Source organism: Bombyx mori, chromosome 11 (genome assembly GCF_030269925.1).
Source record: "Bombyx mori chromosome 11, ASM3026992v2".
NCBI lineage: Eukaryota > Metazoa > Arthropoda > Insecta > Lepidoptera > Bombycidae > Bombyx > Bombyx mori.
In genome coordinates this window covers 18,399,279-18,418,557 of record NC_085117.1, presented here as the reverse complement: position 1 = coordinate 18,418,557, position 19,279 = coordinate 18,399,279, and the positions used below count along the sequence as shown (strand labels likewise).

The following is a 19,279-nucleotide window of genomic DNA, read 5'->3' as shown; positions in this document are numbered from 1 at the left end:
CGTACAAACACAAAATTAATAAATAACCTAGATACAAATTTTGTTTCAAGTACATCGTTTTATTATTAATTTAATATAATTTTATTCATGTTACAACACAACCTTTTGTAAGCTGAGTCAATTAATAACTCATTTCAATACATTTTCAAATATTGTTCAAGCAAGGTTATGTATTTATGAGCACGCTTTACTTGTAAGCAGCGGTCCTATTCTGACTTTGACATTAACAATTTATCGACAGATAACTGTTGTGACTGCTTTTCATTAGGTCAGTTGTATGGTCATCATCTTTATCTTAATATATTTATAGATTACGTGTCACGTTGTTTGTCCGCGATGGACTCCTAAATTACTGAACCGATTTTATCTTTTTTTTTTGGAGTTTACTCCTTTAGAATCGATTTACATATATAGGCCCGGGGTATGAAAATTATGGGGACCAAAATCGTACTAGCATGTCACACGAAATGCGTTATGCGCATTTCGTGTGACATGCTAGTACATGCGCCGGCAGTCCGCCACAAAGCCTCGTACTGATCGCGCGTTTCTCTCATTATTGTATTTTCATATATTTGTTAGTCGTTTGTTTTGTGTCTCGTTAATTTGTTAATAATCTGTAGTGTATCGTGTTGTCGTAATATAGAACTATTTCTCGTATTGTTTCGTTTAATTTTTTATATCCAGTAAACTCCAGTCGTGCGTCGGAGCGGACACACACACTTTTTTTAAATATGTGTTTTGTTCCAACTTAAGCCATAGGATGGTTTTTATTTCGATTAATGGTCGCAATATTTATAAATTAATAACAATAAAATGTTTACTTATGTTGATTATTGTTATTAATTGTAAGTTTCATAAAGAACATTTTAATTAATGAAATATTAATTATTATTCTCAGTCGTTCACTCCTGGCGGAGTGGTCGTGGTTACGTAAGTCTTAATGTTTGTTTGCGGCTTTTGAGGGACTTCTCCATCTTTCTCTACTTGTGGCGGTACGTGTACACTCAGTAAGGGAACACTTCGTAGATAACTTAACCAAGTCTGTCCACCTTGTGGAATATTAATAACAGTTTGAAATTTCCGTATTTAAGACGCGTGTTCAGGACAAGGTCTGTCGGATCTATCAGTTGTCATATAATATGTAACATGTTTATCACATTACACAGTCTATAATATAGCACGTGCCTACGATTTGCAGACGGTTTCGAGTGAGCTAATGAGTATTTCGTAACAAAAAATAATAATAATAAATTCCACGTTTGTCTCAGCACGGTAATAATGTGGTAACACACAAATTGCGTGGTCTAGGCACCGTCTGTTCGCTTACTTTACTCGCATACCGTTGAAACTTTCAACTGTTAAGTGGGTGTCTGAAAACGACGTAATATTTGGTTATGTTACTTTTACGTGCGTCCCATTCGGATTGATAATAATACATTTATTGGTAAAATTATTTGGTTTAGTATCATTATTTAAGGAAGAAAAAACAAAATTATAGGTTTAAAATAATTAAATTAAAGGTTTAAATAAGGCTGTTTTTTTATTTAAGAGTAAGGTATTAATTATCCAATGGAGTGTACCCGATATGTCTTATTTTAAAACGCTTTTAAAAACTCTTATTGGCTCGGTATGTACATATGTTTGTTTGTATGTAAGAGAATTTCTGAAAGTCAATATGATTGACTAAAAGACGTCCGACTAGATTGAAAATTTTCTCACACATTGTGGTTTGAAGACCATATAACAATTTTATGACTTTGATCTAACACTCTGACTAGTATCAATAGGATAAGAAAAAAAAGATGAAATTAATTGTTACTTGCTAAGGGTTTTCTTTTTAGCTTTTAAACTACGTGTATTAAAATTAGAGGTTAACAATATATAGACATCCTAAAAAGATAAGCGTGACTTAAGCATAGTTTAGTACGAGAACGATGTTGACAATCTATACTCTATACTATATATAATATTATAAAGAGGAAAGATTTGTTTGTTTGTTTCGAATAGGCTCCGAAACTACTGGACCGATTTGAAAAATTATTTTTCCATTAGAAGCCGACATTGTCCCTAATGAACATAGGCTACTTTTTTTATTTTTTTTTAAATTTTTTTTTTGTTTCATGTTTTAATGTTTCCGAAGCGAAGCGAGGGCGGGTCGCTAGTTTATATTAAAGTAGGTTTATTTTGCTCATTTTTACTTTGAGATTGGTTAACTTATAACGTTATAACCTTTGGATCTATTAAACTGTACAATATCAATTACAAATTCATTGTTGGGTTAGTTGTTATCGTGATCTTGAATACTAAAGGTCAGGGTCCGGATTCGAACAACGATTGGGGCCAGTTTTTTTGTTATATGGTATACCGGAATTACTTCTAAGCTGGGACCATTGAAATTGAAATGTCTTAAATATCACATCAATCTTTTTTTTTTGTGAGTGGATGAGCTCACAACCCACCTGGTGTTAAGTGGTTACTGGAGTCCATAGACATATACAACGTAAATGCGCCACCCACCTTGAGATATAAGTTTTAAGGTCTCAGTATAGTTACAACGGCTGCCCCGCAATTCAAACCGAAACGCATTACTGCTTCACGGCATAAATGGGCAGGGTGGTGGTACCTACCCGCGCGGACTCACAAGAGGTCCTACCGCCAGTAGATAATCTAAATCTCTGGAATAATAATAATCTAAACTAGTAAATCTCTGGAACGTCTTACCTGTTTGACAGCTCCGTCAACGTAATCCTCGCACGGGTTCTTTGAGAAGAACGTCTCCACGGGGAAGGTCCTGCCAGGGATGGTGAAAGTCGGCACGTTACCGAAAAACGTCGAGAACTTAGTCGAATCCATCGTGGCTGATGTGACGATCAACTTCAGGTCGGAGCGACGAGCTACTACCTGGAACAGAAAAAAAAATGGAGTTTCCCATATAAACTAAAATAACATCATCAATTTAACCACTTCAAGAAAGGAGAAGTTTATCATTTACAATTTTTTTGTGTGTACTGTTACACACTACTCTACAAAGCAGCTTTGCCCTAATCAGCTCGTTTACAAGCTCACTGTGTTTTTCCACTAGAGTCATCATTTTTAGCTTTCATGTAAAATCAAATCGTATTGAAAACCAGTTAGAATCTGGAAGCCGTCGCGAGCATACATAAATTTGAGAAGTCAACAATAGTGTTGTAAAATTGTGAAGTCTAATAAAAGACAGTTCAGTTGTGAAAACTTTTTGTTTTTTTTTTAAAAAGAAGTTTGAGAAAGGCCGTGTAACAGTACCCTCAGAAAATTTTTCTAGTTGAACTTGATGATTCAATGATGACTTTGATGATTCTATTTTTTTTAAAGTCCAAAGCAGGTGCTTCTTATGTGGTCTCATTTAAATTTTATCAACATCTGTTTTTGAGTTATCATTAATAATGCACTTAATGTTTTCGATTATATAGATGATATTCTTATTTTATTCAAGTCAATGTATTTTTTCATTTGTTTAAATTTTGTGTTATTAATTAGGTAATTCGTATTTGGTTTTAGTCTGTGAGAGTTTTAACGATGGAGGGAAGATCTTCAACTGAGCGGGTGATATTGCTCGGTAGACCGACGGTCCTAATGTTGTTCGGAACTTGTATATTTGCAAGCTAATCTTAATAGTGTCGTAAGCGAGATTCAGACATCTGTCAAATATTTTGTGTTGTATCAAGGCTACCGCCACGAGTGTTTGAATTCTAGTTATTTTATTACTGACAATGGAAGTGGTTTTTTCACATTTGGAGTACCTATTACGTTTATATTTGTAAGATATTAGATAATCATAAATTCAATGTTATGTCTATAGTTTGTTGTGTAATGTATAATGTTTGTTTACAAACTTCCGACGCAAGGTTTTACAACAAATATTTTTATTATAAATAAGTTTTAAATGCTTTATTTAGCTTAGTATTAGTCATCCTTTACAATGTAGAAAACGTCTAGTATATAGATATTTTAAATTAAATTATTAAAATATAAAATGTTCGCTTGGTTAAGACCAGAAATATGCTGAAGCTTTAGCCGTTGCTATTTCTCCACTAGAATTGTAAGTCGCCAGGGCTAAAAGAGCTTGGAGTTTCTTACTGGATACCAAGTCTCGCGGAGTAATCTCGATATTTCTTACCCGCGATTAAAATACTTGCCGCCTATACTGATTACCGGGATTAATTTTATATTTAACAGTAGCATTCAATTTATTTTGTATTTTGTTTATATTTAATTTTTTACAAAAAAAATCGATATATTTTTGTCCCTACAATGAATTTAATTTCACATTTTATTTCAAAATCTATAAAAGGTTTATTGAGCCAGAATTTTTTTCCTTCATTTTCATTTCACGCTACGCTAAACACTCTGCGATATTTACATGAAATTAACTCGCACAAAAACTGTAAATCTGCTCCTTTACAATAACGTTAATAGGTTTTTATATAAAGAAAAAGCTGCACGCGATTAGCTCTATTCTTGTCAATACTCGCTGATTTTAAATTTAATTCCTGGTGTTTTTGTATACCTAATACCCTTGGACTTTCGACATTGCTCGAGTTTTTGTATGAAATTATTTTATTAGTAGCGTAGGCGAAATTACGATTCGTATAGTCTTTTTTTCCCTATCTATAGCTGGTGGACTAAGAGGTTATTCCAGTTACGCCCGGACAAGTAGGTGAACTCAAGGGCTCAACCTGAGAGAATTTGCTAACACTAGCTCTAGCAAGAGTTTCGCAGAATCTACCACCGGATCGGAATGGCGATCCACTGTGAAGATTCGGCGAGAAACTCAGTGGGCTGTGTCTATGTTAGTTCGCTTCGACGAGAACGGTGACTGATGCTTGAGAGGCCTAAAGCACCGAGAGTGAATCCGGGGGATCCGACAAGACATGTTTCGGGCGATGGCGGCTTTGCGCTGCCCCGTCGCGGTCAGATAAGCTTATTTATTCACCAATACTGAAAGACATCAAAACGAGAATGACCACTTCGAGAAGTGATGCTGAATCTCAGTTGTGTAGGAATACATAATAATAATAATATAACTATAATACTAAATTGTGTATTTTCATGTGTATTTATATATTATTACTTTACATCTATATTATTGTGTGTAATTATGTGTATGTATGTATTTTAATATTTTATACATAGGTATATTGAATTGTAGTATGTGTATTCTATAATACTGAGATGTTATTTTAAGGAAGATTTTGTTTTGAGTTTGTTCTTTTTTTTTTGTTTTGTTGTTGTTGTTTGTTATTCTTTTGTCAATGCACCTACCATGCATTATCTCTGCACCACCCTATGGTCGACTGGAAGAGAATGCCCATGGCATTAAGTCCGCCTGTGTACAAGTTTTGTTTTGTGCATAAAGTATAAATAAATAAATAAATAAAGAAAGAAAGAAAGAAAGAAAGAAAGAAAGAAAGAAATAAATAAATAAATAAATAAATAAATAAATAAATAAATAAATAAATAAATAAATAAATAAATAAATAAATAAATAAATAAATAAATAAATAAATAAATAAATAATGAATGTTAGGTAGTGCGAAGTACATATTTTCGGTAATGTTTTGTTTCACCCTTCAATTTGTACCGTAATCATGCTTTCCAGTCTGAAGAGAGCAACAGTAACATGGTGATGATTAATAGGCACAAGTAACCATGGACAATAAGATGAGCTGTGGGCTTATCGGTCAGTATTATGAAATAAAACTGACTTTTTAAAACGCGGCATGAAACGTGCCGTAAATGTCAGGATGCTTAGTTTTGTAATTGCATGAAGATTCTGATCGATAATTTATTTCTATGCGGATTGCATTGCCGTATCATGTTTGACGTCACAGATTCGATATTGAAAAGAGACAGTTGGCGCGAATGCGTTGCTGGTGGCGTCTGGACTTGTCGAATCTTTTCTTTAATGGTCTTCTTTATAGAGGTGAATATCCATATGACGTGATCATTAATAAACGCAGTATTATTTAAGGCGTGTTTAGTTTTTGGATGGACGAAGGAAGGATGTATGAAATGGATACAAAAAATGCGAATTTAGTGATACGTCACAATTAAACTTGAAAGAGTTTAACTAGGAAATATTATTATCCTATTTTTAATTAAATTATTTGAATATCGGTTTAAATAATTTAATTAAAAATAGGATAGTTGAGATGGTTGTGTGGAGTAACAAGAATGGATAAGATAAAGAATAAGTATATCAGAGGAAGTGTGAAAGTGGCCCCGGTAAACAACAAATTAAGGAGCGGACGGTTAGCGTGGTATGGACATGTGATGCGTAGAGAGAAGATGCATGTGACTAGGAGATGTATGGAAATGGTAGTGCAAGGTAGAGGGGGAAGAGGTCGACCGAAGAAGACATGGATGGAGTGTGTGAATGACGATATGAGAGAGAGAGGAGTGAGTGTTGAGATGACGGCTGATAGAAGAGAATGGAAGAGAAAAATTAGTTGTGCCGACCCCACATAGTGGGATAAGGTGGAGAAAAAGAAGAAGAAGAATATCGGTTTAAAAGAAAAACATGAAAATAGAGAATAATATAAAATTTGATATTTATTATCGTTTTGGTATTTGAAAATCTAAGTTTTAATGTAAATGTTTATAATAATAAAAATGAAATCATAGAAACACAAAAGGATGAAGTAAAAGTTGCACCTAAGGAAGATACAGAAAAAGTTCGTCCCTATGGTACGTTACAATAGATATGTAGATATATAACCCAAGGATCGAACGAGCCGGTTTCCGAAAAGGCTTTAGCACTATAGACCACATAAATACGCTGCGGCAGATTATACAAAAGATCGAAAAGTATAATCGGCCACTATGCCTGGCGTTTGTGGACTATGAAAAGGCCTTTGATTCCATCGAAACTTGGGTGGTCCTTAGATCTCTCCAGCGGTGCCGTATTGACTATCGGTATGTCGAGGTGTTGAAGTACTTGTTTAATAACCCCACCGTGTCAGTCCGAGTATAGGAGCATTGCACGAAGGAAATCACGTCAAAGAGAGGAGTAAGACAGGGAGATGTTATATCGTTTTCGCACTCGTGCGCATTGTGGTTATTTTTAAGTGTTTCGTTGCGATGTACCTGCTTATTATATTTTTGTGTGCATAAAATTAAGTCTTGGCGTTCATTGAATTGGGTCTGTGTCATAAAGTATAGTAATATAAATAATATTTAAGCTGATAATGATGTTAAAGTGTCAGTATATTGACCGCAAAATCATATGATATAACCTAAAATTCTTATCTTATTTTTTAAATATCTCTGTATCCCCAAGAACAATATTGATTTTAATTTGTTTATAATAAAAGGGATATATAGTCTGTTATTTAAACTTAATTTTATTACTGTCCTTGAACTTCGTTTAGTGGGCCAATGTATGGAGAGTGGCCCATGTCCTTTAGTCACATATTGAAAATTTGAATGTGCTTCCGGTGTGTGTTTTGAGTGATGTGTTTTGTTTTCCGAGTTCGGTCTTGGAGAAAATTTAAACCAGTTATATTATGTAGGTTTGTGATTTATAAAGGAAATTTGTGAATAGCTGTGGAGGTACTGCGATTGATTTGATAATAGTGCGACCGAGTATATCTGCACAAAGTACATTTACCGATATTTATAAATTTACGGGAAAAAAGCTGTTCTTAGTCTCTAGATCAATATCACAAGTACTTATGACATATGCTGACTTTTAACTTATCAGATTACCGGTAATATAATTATGTCCGATGCTCACGCTGTTAGGACGCAATTTCATGACGTCACGCGATTGCAGGTTTAATGACTAATTACAATTGTTAAACGAATTAATTTAATTTTTTTTTCATTTTTGTGATTAGCCCATTTGACCCATAGACACAACACATTGAGTTTCTCGCCGGATCTTCTCAGTGGGTCGCGTTTCCGATCCGGTGGTAGATTTTGCGAAGCACTGCTCTTGCTAGGATTAGTGTTAGCACCGCTCTGGTTTGAGCCTCGTGAGCTCACGTACACGTTAGGGCGAAGCTGATATAGCCTCTCAAGGCTATCAGCCTAGTATCAGTAGGGAAAAAAGGATTTTAAGCTGCATTGATATGATAATCGAGTTTGAAATTTTATAATAATTTCATTAAAATTCTTATTTAATTACATTACACCACTTTACCATCAGTCAGTCAGTCAGTCATCAGTTATAGTTTGTGGTTTGTAGCTAATTCAGTAGATTGTTATCGAAGCTACTAGGCCTAGTTTCGATATAAGCGCATGGCATAAAATCCGTTGTACTGTTCGAATATTAAATAAATGGCGTAGAAATATCCAGGAGGGCGAGGCAAAGTTGTGAAATTTAGCGTACCAGATCTGAAAGCACTTAGCGGATTAAAACAATTTCCTGAGTTAAAACTGTCACCGTAAACACGTTACACGCTACCAAAGGTTACCAAGTCTAAGGGGCTATTCCAGCTACGGTGAGCTGACGGGCCCAACCTGAGAGAATTTGCTAACACTAGCCCTAGCAAGAGCAGTGAAATACGTGTCATATACGCGAGACCATACGATTACACATTGAATTATGTAACTAAATATAGAACAGACGTTGGAGCCAAGCCCCCGGGCGCTTGTTGCGTATTTATCGCAAACGATTCTAAAACGGCCAATTAACGGTGTGTTTTACACAAAAAAACTTACAATTAAATAGCACGTGCTCATTTGTCTTTCTTAAATTAAATTAACACGTGCCACGTAAAAACTAATAAAGTTTGAATCTTTTAGCTAAAATGTTTTTTATTGGTGCAAATGTCAAGAACAGTTAGCGAGCCCTTGATGACTTGATAGGTTCTAAGTTCTCAAGTATAGTTACAACGGCTGCCCCGCACTTCAAACCGAAACGCACTACTGCTTCACGGCAGAAATAGGCAAGTTCTTTAGATAGAAACACAATAAGTTTAATAAGAAATAATACTCTTGCAATTGAATCAAATTGTGTTGTTTGGCGGGTTATCAGTACTTAACGGACATGATTATCCATATATGGATTGGATGGGTTACAATGTTTTTTAATTTATTGAATAGACGAGCGACGAACTGATAGCCTACCTAATGTTAATCGGTTATTGTGGCCCATGGACATCATAATATGAATACGCCGTCCACTTTGAGTCACGAGGACAATAGTATAACAGGCATCGTTAAAAACGCACGACTGCTTCGCGTTCGAAATAGGTAGGGTTGAGATACATAGCCGTACGGGCTGACAATTAGTCCTACAGCCACTCCCAGCTATATATCGAATCGGCAACCCTAGCCAGGATAGGCCCATACTGAAAATAAGAGCGGAAACAGCCCTGCACGTAGAATAGTTGAAGATCGTAAAAGTCTCCTTAGTCATGTAGTATATTAAACTGTGGAAACTGACTTACATGCTTATTCGTTCGGATGTTATTGAGTTTGGTGTGGAAATCTTAGCGAGATGATTTTATTACGTACGTACGTTGATCAACTAACCGTATAGGTATATGGATGGATGTAGTTTTGGCTATTGATTAATACTACGACACAAAACGATACGAAACTGGATAGATTCAAAGGGCCATTTGGATATTCGTGGGGAGAATTGAGTAATAAAAATCATGAGGCTCTTTACTCAGGTCTTTTTTTTTTATTGCTTAGATGGGTGGACGAGCTCACAGCCCACCTGGTGTTAAGTGGTTACTGGAGCCCATAGACATCTTCAACGTAAATGCGCCACCCACCTTGAGATATAAGTTCTAAGGTCTCAGTATAGTTACAACGGCTACCCCACCCTTCGAACCGAAACGCATTACTGCTTCACGGCGGAAATAGGTGAGGTGGTGGTACCTACCCGTGCGGATTCCTAAGAGGTCCTACCACCAGTGATTACGCAAATTATAATTTTGCGGGTTTGATTTTTATTACATGATGTTATTCCTTCACCGTGGAAGTCAATCGTGAACATTTGTTGAGTACGTATTTCATTAGAAAAATTGGTACCCGCCTGCGGGATTCGAACACCGGTGCATCGCTACACACGAATGCACCGAATGAATCTGAGGTTTCGATCATAATTTACGTGTTGAAATTCGCAAACAGCGTGGTTTACAGAAAAATCGTGGAATTGTAAAGTCAGTAGATTCGATACTAATGTGGGTTTTATGCCATGCTCTTTAGTAATTTTGATGTCTCCAACGATTAGTCTCAACTACAATAAAAACTTACAAAACATGTACGTGTTTCGTTACCAAACACAAACATTTAAACTACATACTTCAAACGTGTTTACAAACGTTTGAATCAAGTATTATGAAATTTTCAACCTTCTGATTCTCAAACTCGACCTTGATAGTTCAAATACCAAATTATTTATAGATTCTAATCTTACAAAACAAGCGGTGAATAATGTTTGGTTCTATTTATAGTAACACCACGTGGCACAAGTACCGACTGGTTTGATTCTGAAATTTGCTGGAAAAGTATTTGGCAAACAACCAATCGATTGTCGAAATTATAAAATATTAAGGAGAAAAGTTTACATTGTAGCTACTCTGTGACTGTACTGCTGATTTTAATTTTAGGGACACAGTATTGCACAATAATTGTACGCATTAAATTTCTCCAACTGTATATTTTAGCTTACATAGTTCTTAATCAAGAGGTCATTTGATAAGCAAATGTACTAACATGTTTTATGTCTGAAATAATTATATGAGTAGGTCAACGAGTCATTACCATCACGTCACAGCCGGAGTCCCGCAAGGCTCCGCCCTCTCCCCGTTACTATTCAGTTTGTATATTAACGATATACCCCGGTCTCCGGAGACCCATCTGGCGCTCTTCGCCGATGACACCGCCATCTACTACTCGTGTAGGAAGAAGGCGTTGCTTCATCGACGACTTCAGACCGCAGCTACCACCATGGGACAGTGGTTCCGGAAGTGGCGCATCGACATTAACCCCACGAAAAGCACAGCGGTGCTCTTCAAAAGGGGTCGCCCTCCGAACACCACGCTGAGCATCCCTCTCCCGACTAGGCGCGTCAACACCCCCGCCCCCGCCGTTCGCCCAATCACGATGTACGACCAGCCCATACCGTGGGCCCCGAAGGTCAAATATTTAGGCGTCACCCTCGACAGTAGGATGACATTCCGCCCCCACATCAAGACGGTACGCGATCGTGCCGCCTTCATCCTAGGACGTCTCTACCCGATGATATGTAGGCGAAGTAAAATGTCCCTTAGAAATAAGGTGACACTCTACAAAACTTGCATACGCCCCGTCATGACCTATGCAAGTGTAGTGTTCGCTCACGCGGCCCGCATACACTTAAAATCCTTTCAAATCATTCAATCCCGTTTTTGCAGGATAGCCGTCGGAGCCCCGTGGTTCGTCAGGAACGTCGACCTCCATGACGACCTGGACTTAGAGTCCATCAGTAAGTATCTTCAGTCGGCGTCCATGCGCCACTTCGATAAAGCGGCACGACACGAGAACCCTCTCATCGTGGCCGCCGGTAACTACATTCCCGATCCTGCGGACAGAATGGAAAGCAGTCGACGTCGCCCTAAACACGTCATCTCGGATCCTCCTGATCCACTAACGGTGCTTTTAGGTACTTCAAGCACCGGTCACCGTTCTCGTCGAACCCGTCGCTTACGACGAAGGGCTCGACGAGTAAATTAACTCTCAGACACAGCCCACTGAGTTTCTCGCCGGATCTTCTCAGTGGGTCGCGTTTCCGATCCGGTGGTAGATTCTGCGAAGCACGACTCTTGCTAGGGTTCGTGTTAGCAACATCGTCAGGTTTGAGCCCCGTGAGCTCACCTACTAAAGTTAGGTTACGCTGAAATAGCCGCTAGGGCTATCAGCTTAGGTAGGAAGAAAAAAAAAAAATCATTACCAGTGCTAAGGATCGGTAGCCTGTTAGGAAGTAGGTAGTACATACATAATATTGACATAATTAATAAAACGGGTGACAAATTTTTTATTTTAAGGCTAGACGGGAATGTGCTGAAAATTTTCGTAAAGAAATAGAAAATGGTATAATATATTGCGGTGATCTGGTACTATTAATTGATTTGGTAATAGTTTTAATTATTGATGGCGAAACGACCAATTGTTGCGCCTAACTAAAAATCAATGACCGTTTGAATAATTACTTAACCATTGTTCGTCGGTTTAAGGTATGACATTATATTTAATCGACTACACAATACTTCACCAATTGTGTCAATACTCCAGCTTCAAGGATAACATTGAATGAAGCAACGATAAAATATACGGTGACTAAACCATCAAATATCACAAGCTGAATTTCACCGTGGATAAAATATATACATAATTTTCATGTTTTTAGTAGCACCCAAGTAATTTTTAGCTATGGATATGAAACCCATTCAGCTTCGAATTTTTCTGAGAGAGAGAGAGAGAGAGAGAAGTATCCAAGTGTTCATTTTATAAAAAACTCAAATTGCACAAAATTTTAACTTACATCAAAGTTCACTTAATATAAGGTTTAGAGAAACACACATAAGGAGTCGTCGACATATTTAAATATCCGCCTATGATATCACTATGACTCGTGATTATAAGCGCACGTGGGATACAACTGTTACTAGACCTGCTTCTATTGATTTTGGGTTATGGTTTAGTTGATTATATTTTATGTTAAGTTATTGATAGTCAATTTCTCAAAGTATTTTTTGACATCGCCTATCATTCCTCATGACTTACACGAGGCGACAGCGACATACCGATAACCTTTAAATACAAATATAATAAGAGCGGTAATCCTACTGCCGGGTCGTTTGTATTGGGTGTGACCATGATATCCGTCGACTTCGTAAATATGGAAATCGATGACGTAAAGGATGGTTAGATTAGTCAAGTGAAATTGATTAGTACGAGTATATCAAACAATCAAATAATTTAAATCAATGGATAGTTTCTGGATAGTGGACGAGCTCACAGCCCACCTGGTGTTAAGTGGTTACTGGAGCCTATAGACATCTATAACGTAAATGCGCCACCCACCTTGAGATATAAGTTATAAGGTCTCAAGTATAGTTACAACGACTGCCCCACCTTTCAAACCGAAACGCATTACTACTTCACGGCAGAAATAAGCAGGGTGGTGGTACCTACCCGCGCGGACTCACAAGAGGTCCTATCACCCGTAAACGTACACTTTTGGAGGGGAAGAGTTTGTTTTTTAGTCTTGTTTTTTCGTTTGTCTTAGCGTCTTATTTTGTAATGTGTTCCGAGTGTGGCGATTCCTAAAACGGTGGCACCAAAAAACTTTGGATAATGTAATTTATTCTTGTTTATTTGTATGCCTACTGCACAAAATTCTAGAACATTCGTTACTTATAAAAGACGTACCACAGAAAACAACTATGTTAATTTATACGGATGTGTTATCAATGTTTTAAGAATAGTATTCTCAGTTATCTAACATAATATTTAGACTTGAGTGCAAAATATATTCTGTATCTTTAGAGTTGTTGTTACGCCCACACTACTTTTCCTTGTCCCGTGCGATCGGAGAAAGTGGAATATAGGGCTTTAGATTATCGACATTGAAGTTTCAATTGATAACATGGAAAGTTATAGATTGGATTACATTGGGAGTAAAAATGTATACTTGGATATATACTGGTAATTTAATAAATTTTAGGACATTATTAAACTCAAACAAATGTAAATTGCATATTTAGGTTTGTAATGCTTTTTATCGACGGATAATTTATAGATATATGTAGTTGCCAGAATACGCAGGAGAGAACGACATTATACGCAAATTCCCGACACTGTCATTATTCAAGTTAAAAAAATATAAAAAAATGTGCCTTTCTAATTTAAACTTCGTACAGTATATAAATACCCAATAAATTTAAACCTTAATAAAAACAAAGATTCAAAACAACTGGCGTTAATGTGAGAGTTATATATTTATCTGAAGTTTTTATTCCCACGACTAGAAAACCAAATGTCACAGCGACGTCAGGAACTGAAGTGCAGTATTAAAGTGTAAATCGAGCTTAGGACCAGCACCACATTTATAGGAGGTTGTAATAATCGCAATGTTATTATTATTGTATGTTAGTGTTTTATATCCGGTAAATATTCTATAGCCAGTAAATCCTATGTAAATATTCTAAAGTTAAATTTTAAAATCTGGAAACGAGAAGACTAGTTTAAAAATATTCTAAGCACAAAAGAAATGTTTGGAGTTTCGATCTTGGAAATTGTGGTTTAATTTTTAACAAATGTTGACATATATAATTAGTAGACAACGATAAACCGTATTATCTTTATACAAGCGACAAAGGCCTTGAACTAATTAAAAATAGCGTTTTCGGGTTCGCATTCACACAGAACGCGCTAACAAACGGTATTATTGTGGATTTAATACTAGAGACATAATGTTTATAAATGTAGATACTACATGATATCGAATACGCTTTCACCCCGTATTTGGTTAAAGCGACATTTTTGCAACTTAACAGGAGAGCCATTTAAATTTTAAAATTTGGGAAAAACATATCATAACAAAAAAACTTCTTCAGATATTTGAATGGAGTAAACTTAATTGAAGTTCAATTAAAAACATCGAATCGTTCATGCTAATCACTACATAGTATAAAACAAAGTCGCTTTCTCTGTCTCTATATCTGTCCCTATGTGTGCTTAAATCTTTAAAACTTTTAAAATTGCGCAACGGATTTTGATGCGGTTTTTTTAATAGATAGAGTGATTGAAAAGGAAGGTTTATCTCTATATATTAATACGTGAAGCAAATACTTTGTATCCCTTTTTATGAAAATTGCGCGGACGGAGGAGTATGAAATAATGCATAAAAGATACATTAAATTAATAAAGAAAAACTTACACACACTACATACCACATATTTGACGCACACACGCATGCATACTATTTATTGTCAAACTTTTGTTTTTGGCATCTGTTGTCAAATTGAGAATAGATTAAATATTGTTTGCAAAGGTTAATATTTTTTATAGTGTAGTCTTTGCGAAATTGTGATTATAGAAGTATAAAATACAATCATAATAGTGTACAAACTAACGATTCCAATTAATTATAGTCGAATTTCGACTACTGCAGGACCTCTAGTATATATAATAACATCCATTAAATAGTGGAGAAATCAATAATAAATTACAGTTTCCGAAGCGAAGCGAGGGCGGGTCGCTAGTACCGAATAAAACGCACCTTTAATTACAAAGATAGATGTCGTATATTAAGTGAAATGTCGTTAACGAAATAGCCTTTAACCCCTCGATATGAAAGGACGTGAGGATATTTGTAAATCTACCCCCAAGATAAATTCGTATAACATTCATTCTCAAGCTCTTCGAGACATATGCTTCCGATGAATCATTGCGCGGTTGCAGGATGTTAGATCTTAAAATAGAATATGTTGTGTGAAGATACTCAGAGTATCGAACGAAAATGGATTTCACATGGTACGACTATTAGAACATTCTAAAATACAATCTCATTAACAAAAACATAATTTCGTGCTATTATTTTATTTACGACCGATCCTTAAGAGCCTTTCTGGACAGAGAATGATACTAAAGCCATTTTATAGCCAGTGTGCTTAGTGAGAGTTTTTTAATTACTCGATCGCGTACACTACTAATACTGCGCTGGCGCTATGACCCCGGAGTGGGTCTTGGCCTCCGATAATAAACGTTGCCATTCATCCCGGCGCTGCGCAACACCTTGCCAGTCCGACACTTGGAGCTCTCGTAAATTTCGTTCCACAGTGTCAGATCAGCGGTACTTAGGCCTTCCTACAGGGCGGCGTCTCTTTTTTATTTTCCTTGTAGACAGACTAGCATATGGGCCACCTGATGGTGAATGGTAGCTCATGGACTTCGGCAATGCCAAGGGCAGGGCCAAGTCGCTACCTATCGTTAAGTACTCTCCACAAGCCTCGTATGAAGAAGGATAATTCATAGAGCTCGGGAAATACCGTGGAGGGGAGCTCATTCCAAGGCCGGATGGTACGCGGCAAAAAAGATCTCTGGAAACGCACTGTGGATGAACGCAGTAATTATATTCTCTATGATGCTACTACGTTTACGGTGTATATCACTGGTGGTAGGACCTCTTGTGAGTCCGCACGGGTAGGTACCACCACCCCGCCTATTTCTGCCATGAAGTAGTAATGCGTTTCGGTTTGAAGGGTGGGGCAGCCGTTGTAACTACATTGAGACCTTAGAACTTATGTCTCAAGGTGGGTGGCGCATTTACGTTGTAGATGTCTATGGGCTCCAGTAACCACTTAACACCACGTGGGCTGTGAGCTCGTCACCCATCTAAGCAAAAAAAAAAACATCCTAATGATACTTATTTAGGCTCAAGTAATAAGCAATAACCATCTAAGCAATAAAAAAAAATATTTCTCCGGAGGCCGCATTGTTTTTCAGGCCATTTTCTTTGTCACCAACGGGCTGACGGCTCATTGATTATTGGCAGTCCAAAAAAAAACGCACGACTGCTTCCCGCCAGAAATACTTATAATTCACCGCATTACTAGTAATTACGCAAATTTAAAAATATTTCGACTTCATATTTTTATTATACTTACTATGTTATGATCACGTGTTAAGTGCGTATTCATCATGTAATTATCTTGTTGGATTACCGGAGTGATTTTCAAACGTATGCATTATGTGTAGTCGTTTATAAATAAAAGATGATCCATGACATGAATATCAAATTGCATTGTGGTTGCAGAGGACACATATAAACTCGTTTTAAGCTTGTATCACATCATCGGATTTTTCATAAAGCATAGAATCATAAAAAAATACCCGAATTGAATTAAATTCGAGTCTTTTCAGTAAAAGAATTGCTTAAAACCACGATTTCTTTTACCGAAAACGTTAAATAAGATTTCGAATAGTTGAATATCTCTCCGTAACTCACAAAAAATACCTTACACTCCCCCTGGCATCACAGCATACTGCGTAAGTGTCAACAAACCGTTGAAAGGCTGAAATATATAATATAATGTTTTCCTCCGTTTTCAAGTACAATGTGCGTAAAACAATGATATCTCCGCAAAACGTCAAGGCAGTTCACCCTTCTACGTAACAAGTTCAACTCCGTTTGTGAATATTTATTGTACCGACATTGAAGTTTATTTTTAAAACATGTTTCAATGTTTTGAACTTTCATTACGTGCTAACGAAATTTCTCGAGACTTATTTTTCATTTTGTAATATTTTTGTTACCGTCGCCATATTCGGTGGTATTTGGTATTTGGTCAATGTATTTGGAAATGAGAACTCTGCGGACATTCTTATCATTTACATAAGTTTCGACGAATATACTGATGAGTATTAATAATAGACTCTTACATCTTTTTTCCGAAGAGGTAGACTAAAATTGGCGAATTATCGTTCAACCTATATCATGTAATACTCGTATGACAACTATAAGGGCCCATGCGCTGGGAATGACTTGCCCATTTATAAATAATGCTAACGTTGATAATCGTTTTTTTTATTATTTATGTACACACAAAAAAGAAGACATAGTACAGAGTAATAGGAAAATTATGTACAAAGGCACTGCTTATTTCTTTAAGAAATTTGGCATTGCTGAAGTCCATGGGCGACGGTAACCACTCACCATCAGGTGGGCCGTATGCTCGTCTGCCTACAAGGGCAATAAAAAAAAAAAAAAAAAGAAATCTCCTTTCATATAAACTTAATATATTATTTAACTAGCGACCCGCCCTCGCTTCGCTTCGGAAACTGTAATTTATTATTGATTTCACCGCTGGATGTAATTATACATATAAACCTTCCTATTCAATCACACTATCTATAAAACGCATCAAAATCCGTTGCGTAGTTTTAAAGATTTAAGCACAGGGACAGACAGATATAGGGACAGAGAAAGCGACTTTGTTTTATACTATGTAGTGATATATTATAATTTTATATAAATACTATAATTTTTTATATAAATCTACGACTGGAAATCGTGCCATTTTATCGAACGCCAGCGAAATGCTTCCGGTTCCCATTTTTGAACCAAACCGCAGTTTCCGGACCTCGGTAATAAAGTTGAAAGAACTTGTCACGGACGCACATTAATGTTTTGCTTATCGTTGACGATTATGGTATCATAGTTGCCCTATTTTCATAGTTAGCTAAGTTTTTTTTTAGCAGTTACTTTGGAGTTGTTTGGTTTCTTTTGGAGGCGCTTGGGTAGCTGTTAGCAAATCTCACCCCTTTTTGTTCGCCCACCTACCCTGGTAAAACTGGAAAGGCCTCCGGGTCACCCAGTAATCTCTCAAACATAAAAAAGTGTTTTTTTTTCATTTATCATTGTTCGAAACTTGCTCTTTAATGTGAGCAGTCTCGAAAATGTGAAAGGTAACCTATATGTAACACTTCGCAGTAGCTTTTTTTGTTTCTATAATAGTTGAGGGGAAATCTTCTCGATCGCTTTGGGCAGGCAACGGAGGCTTATTAATCTTTCACTAAAAACGGTGAAGTGACTGCACTGTCGTATACATTACTATTACTTAGAGTAGTATTTTTGAGTATTTGGTACGTACGACAAAATCTGAAGTTTTATTACAATGGTATCTATCTACATAAGCAATAACAATAATTTTCTTTATTAATCTTTTTTTTAATTTTTTTATTGCCTTTGTAGGCAGACGAGCATACGGCCCACCTGATGGTGAGTGGTTACCGTCGCCCATGGACTTCAGCAATGCCAAGGGCAGAGCCAAGCCGCTGCCTACAATCTTGGTTGTATGTAATATAAATATAAATACATAGCTATTTGACGGGCAGTAATAAAGGTTTTATTCAAGTTACCTGGTTACCCTCCGCTGTGACTATCCCTAGCTGTTTGCAAAAAAAAAACCGATAGATTTTCCAAAAATATTTTCGACGCTAACTTTGCAAAATAGTAGTAGGTGGTAAAATTATGAACACAATCAAACATTACATCGGTCGAGCTATTCTCGAGTGATGCTTTATTATGCATGTAATTTAGCAAGGTTTTTTATTTCTAGATTTATTTATTTCTATAGATGTAAAATGAATAGCTAGAAAAATATGATATTTTAGATAATATTTTTACTGGTGGTAGAGCATACATAGTTCTTATCTACTACGACTCAGACATCGGCCATATCGTAAGCCCTAATCTTAATCCTAAACCTAATCCCTTCTAGATCAGAAATGATAT

At 36.5% G+C, this 19,279-nt stretch overlaps 1 protein-coding gene across 2 annotated transcripts in view; it reads right to left on the bottom strand.

Moving 5' to 3' along the window:
• The window catches only part of LOC101737321 (pre-mRNA-splicing factor ATP-dependent RNA helicase PRP16), a 111,469-nt gene that overhangs the window by 12,692 nt on the left and 79,498 nt on the right, over window positions 1–19,279 (bottom strand). For both annotated transcript variants that reach the window (XM_038014206.2, XM_038014207.2), the window contains exon 12: window positions 2,722–2,901. In XM_038014206.2, the coding sequence (XP_037870134.1) occupies window positions 2,722–2,901 (180 nt within the window). The remainder of the gene's footprint in view (window positions 1–2,721; window positions 2,902–19,279) is intronic.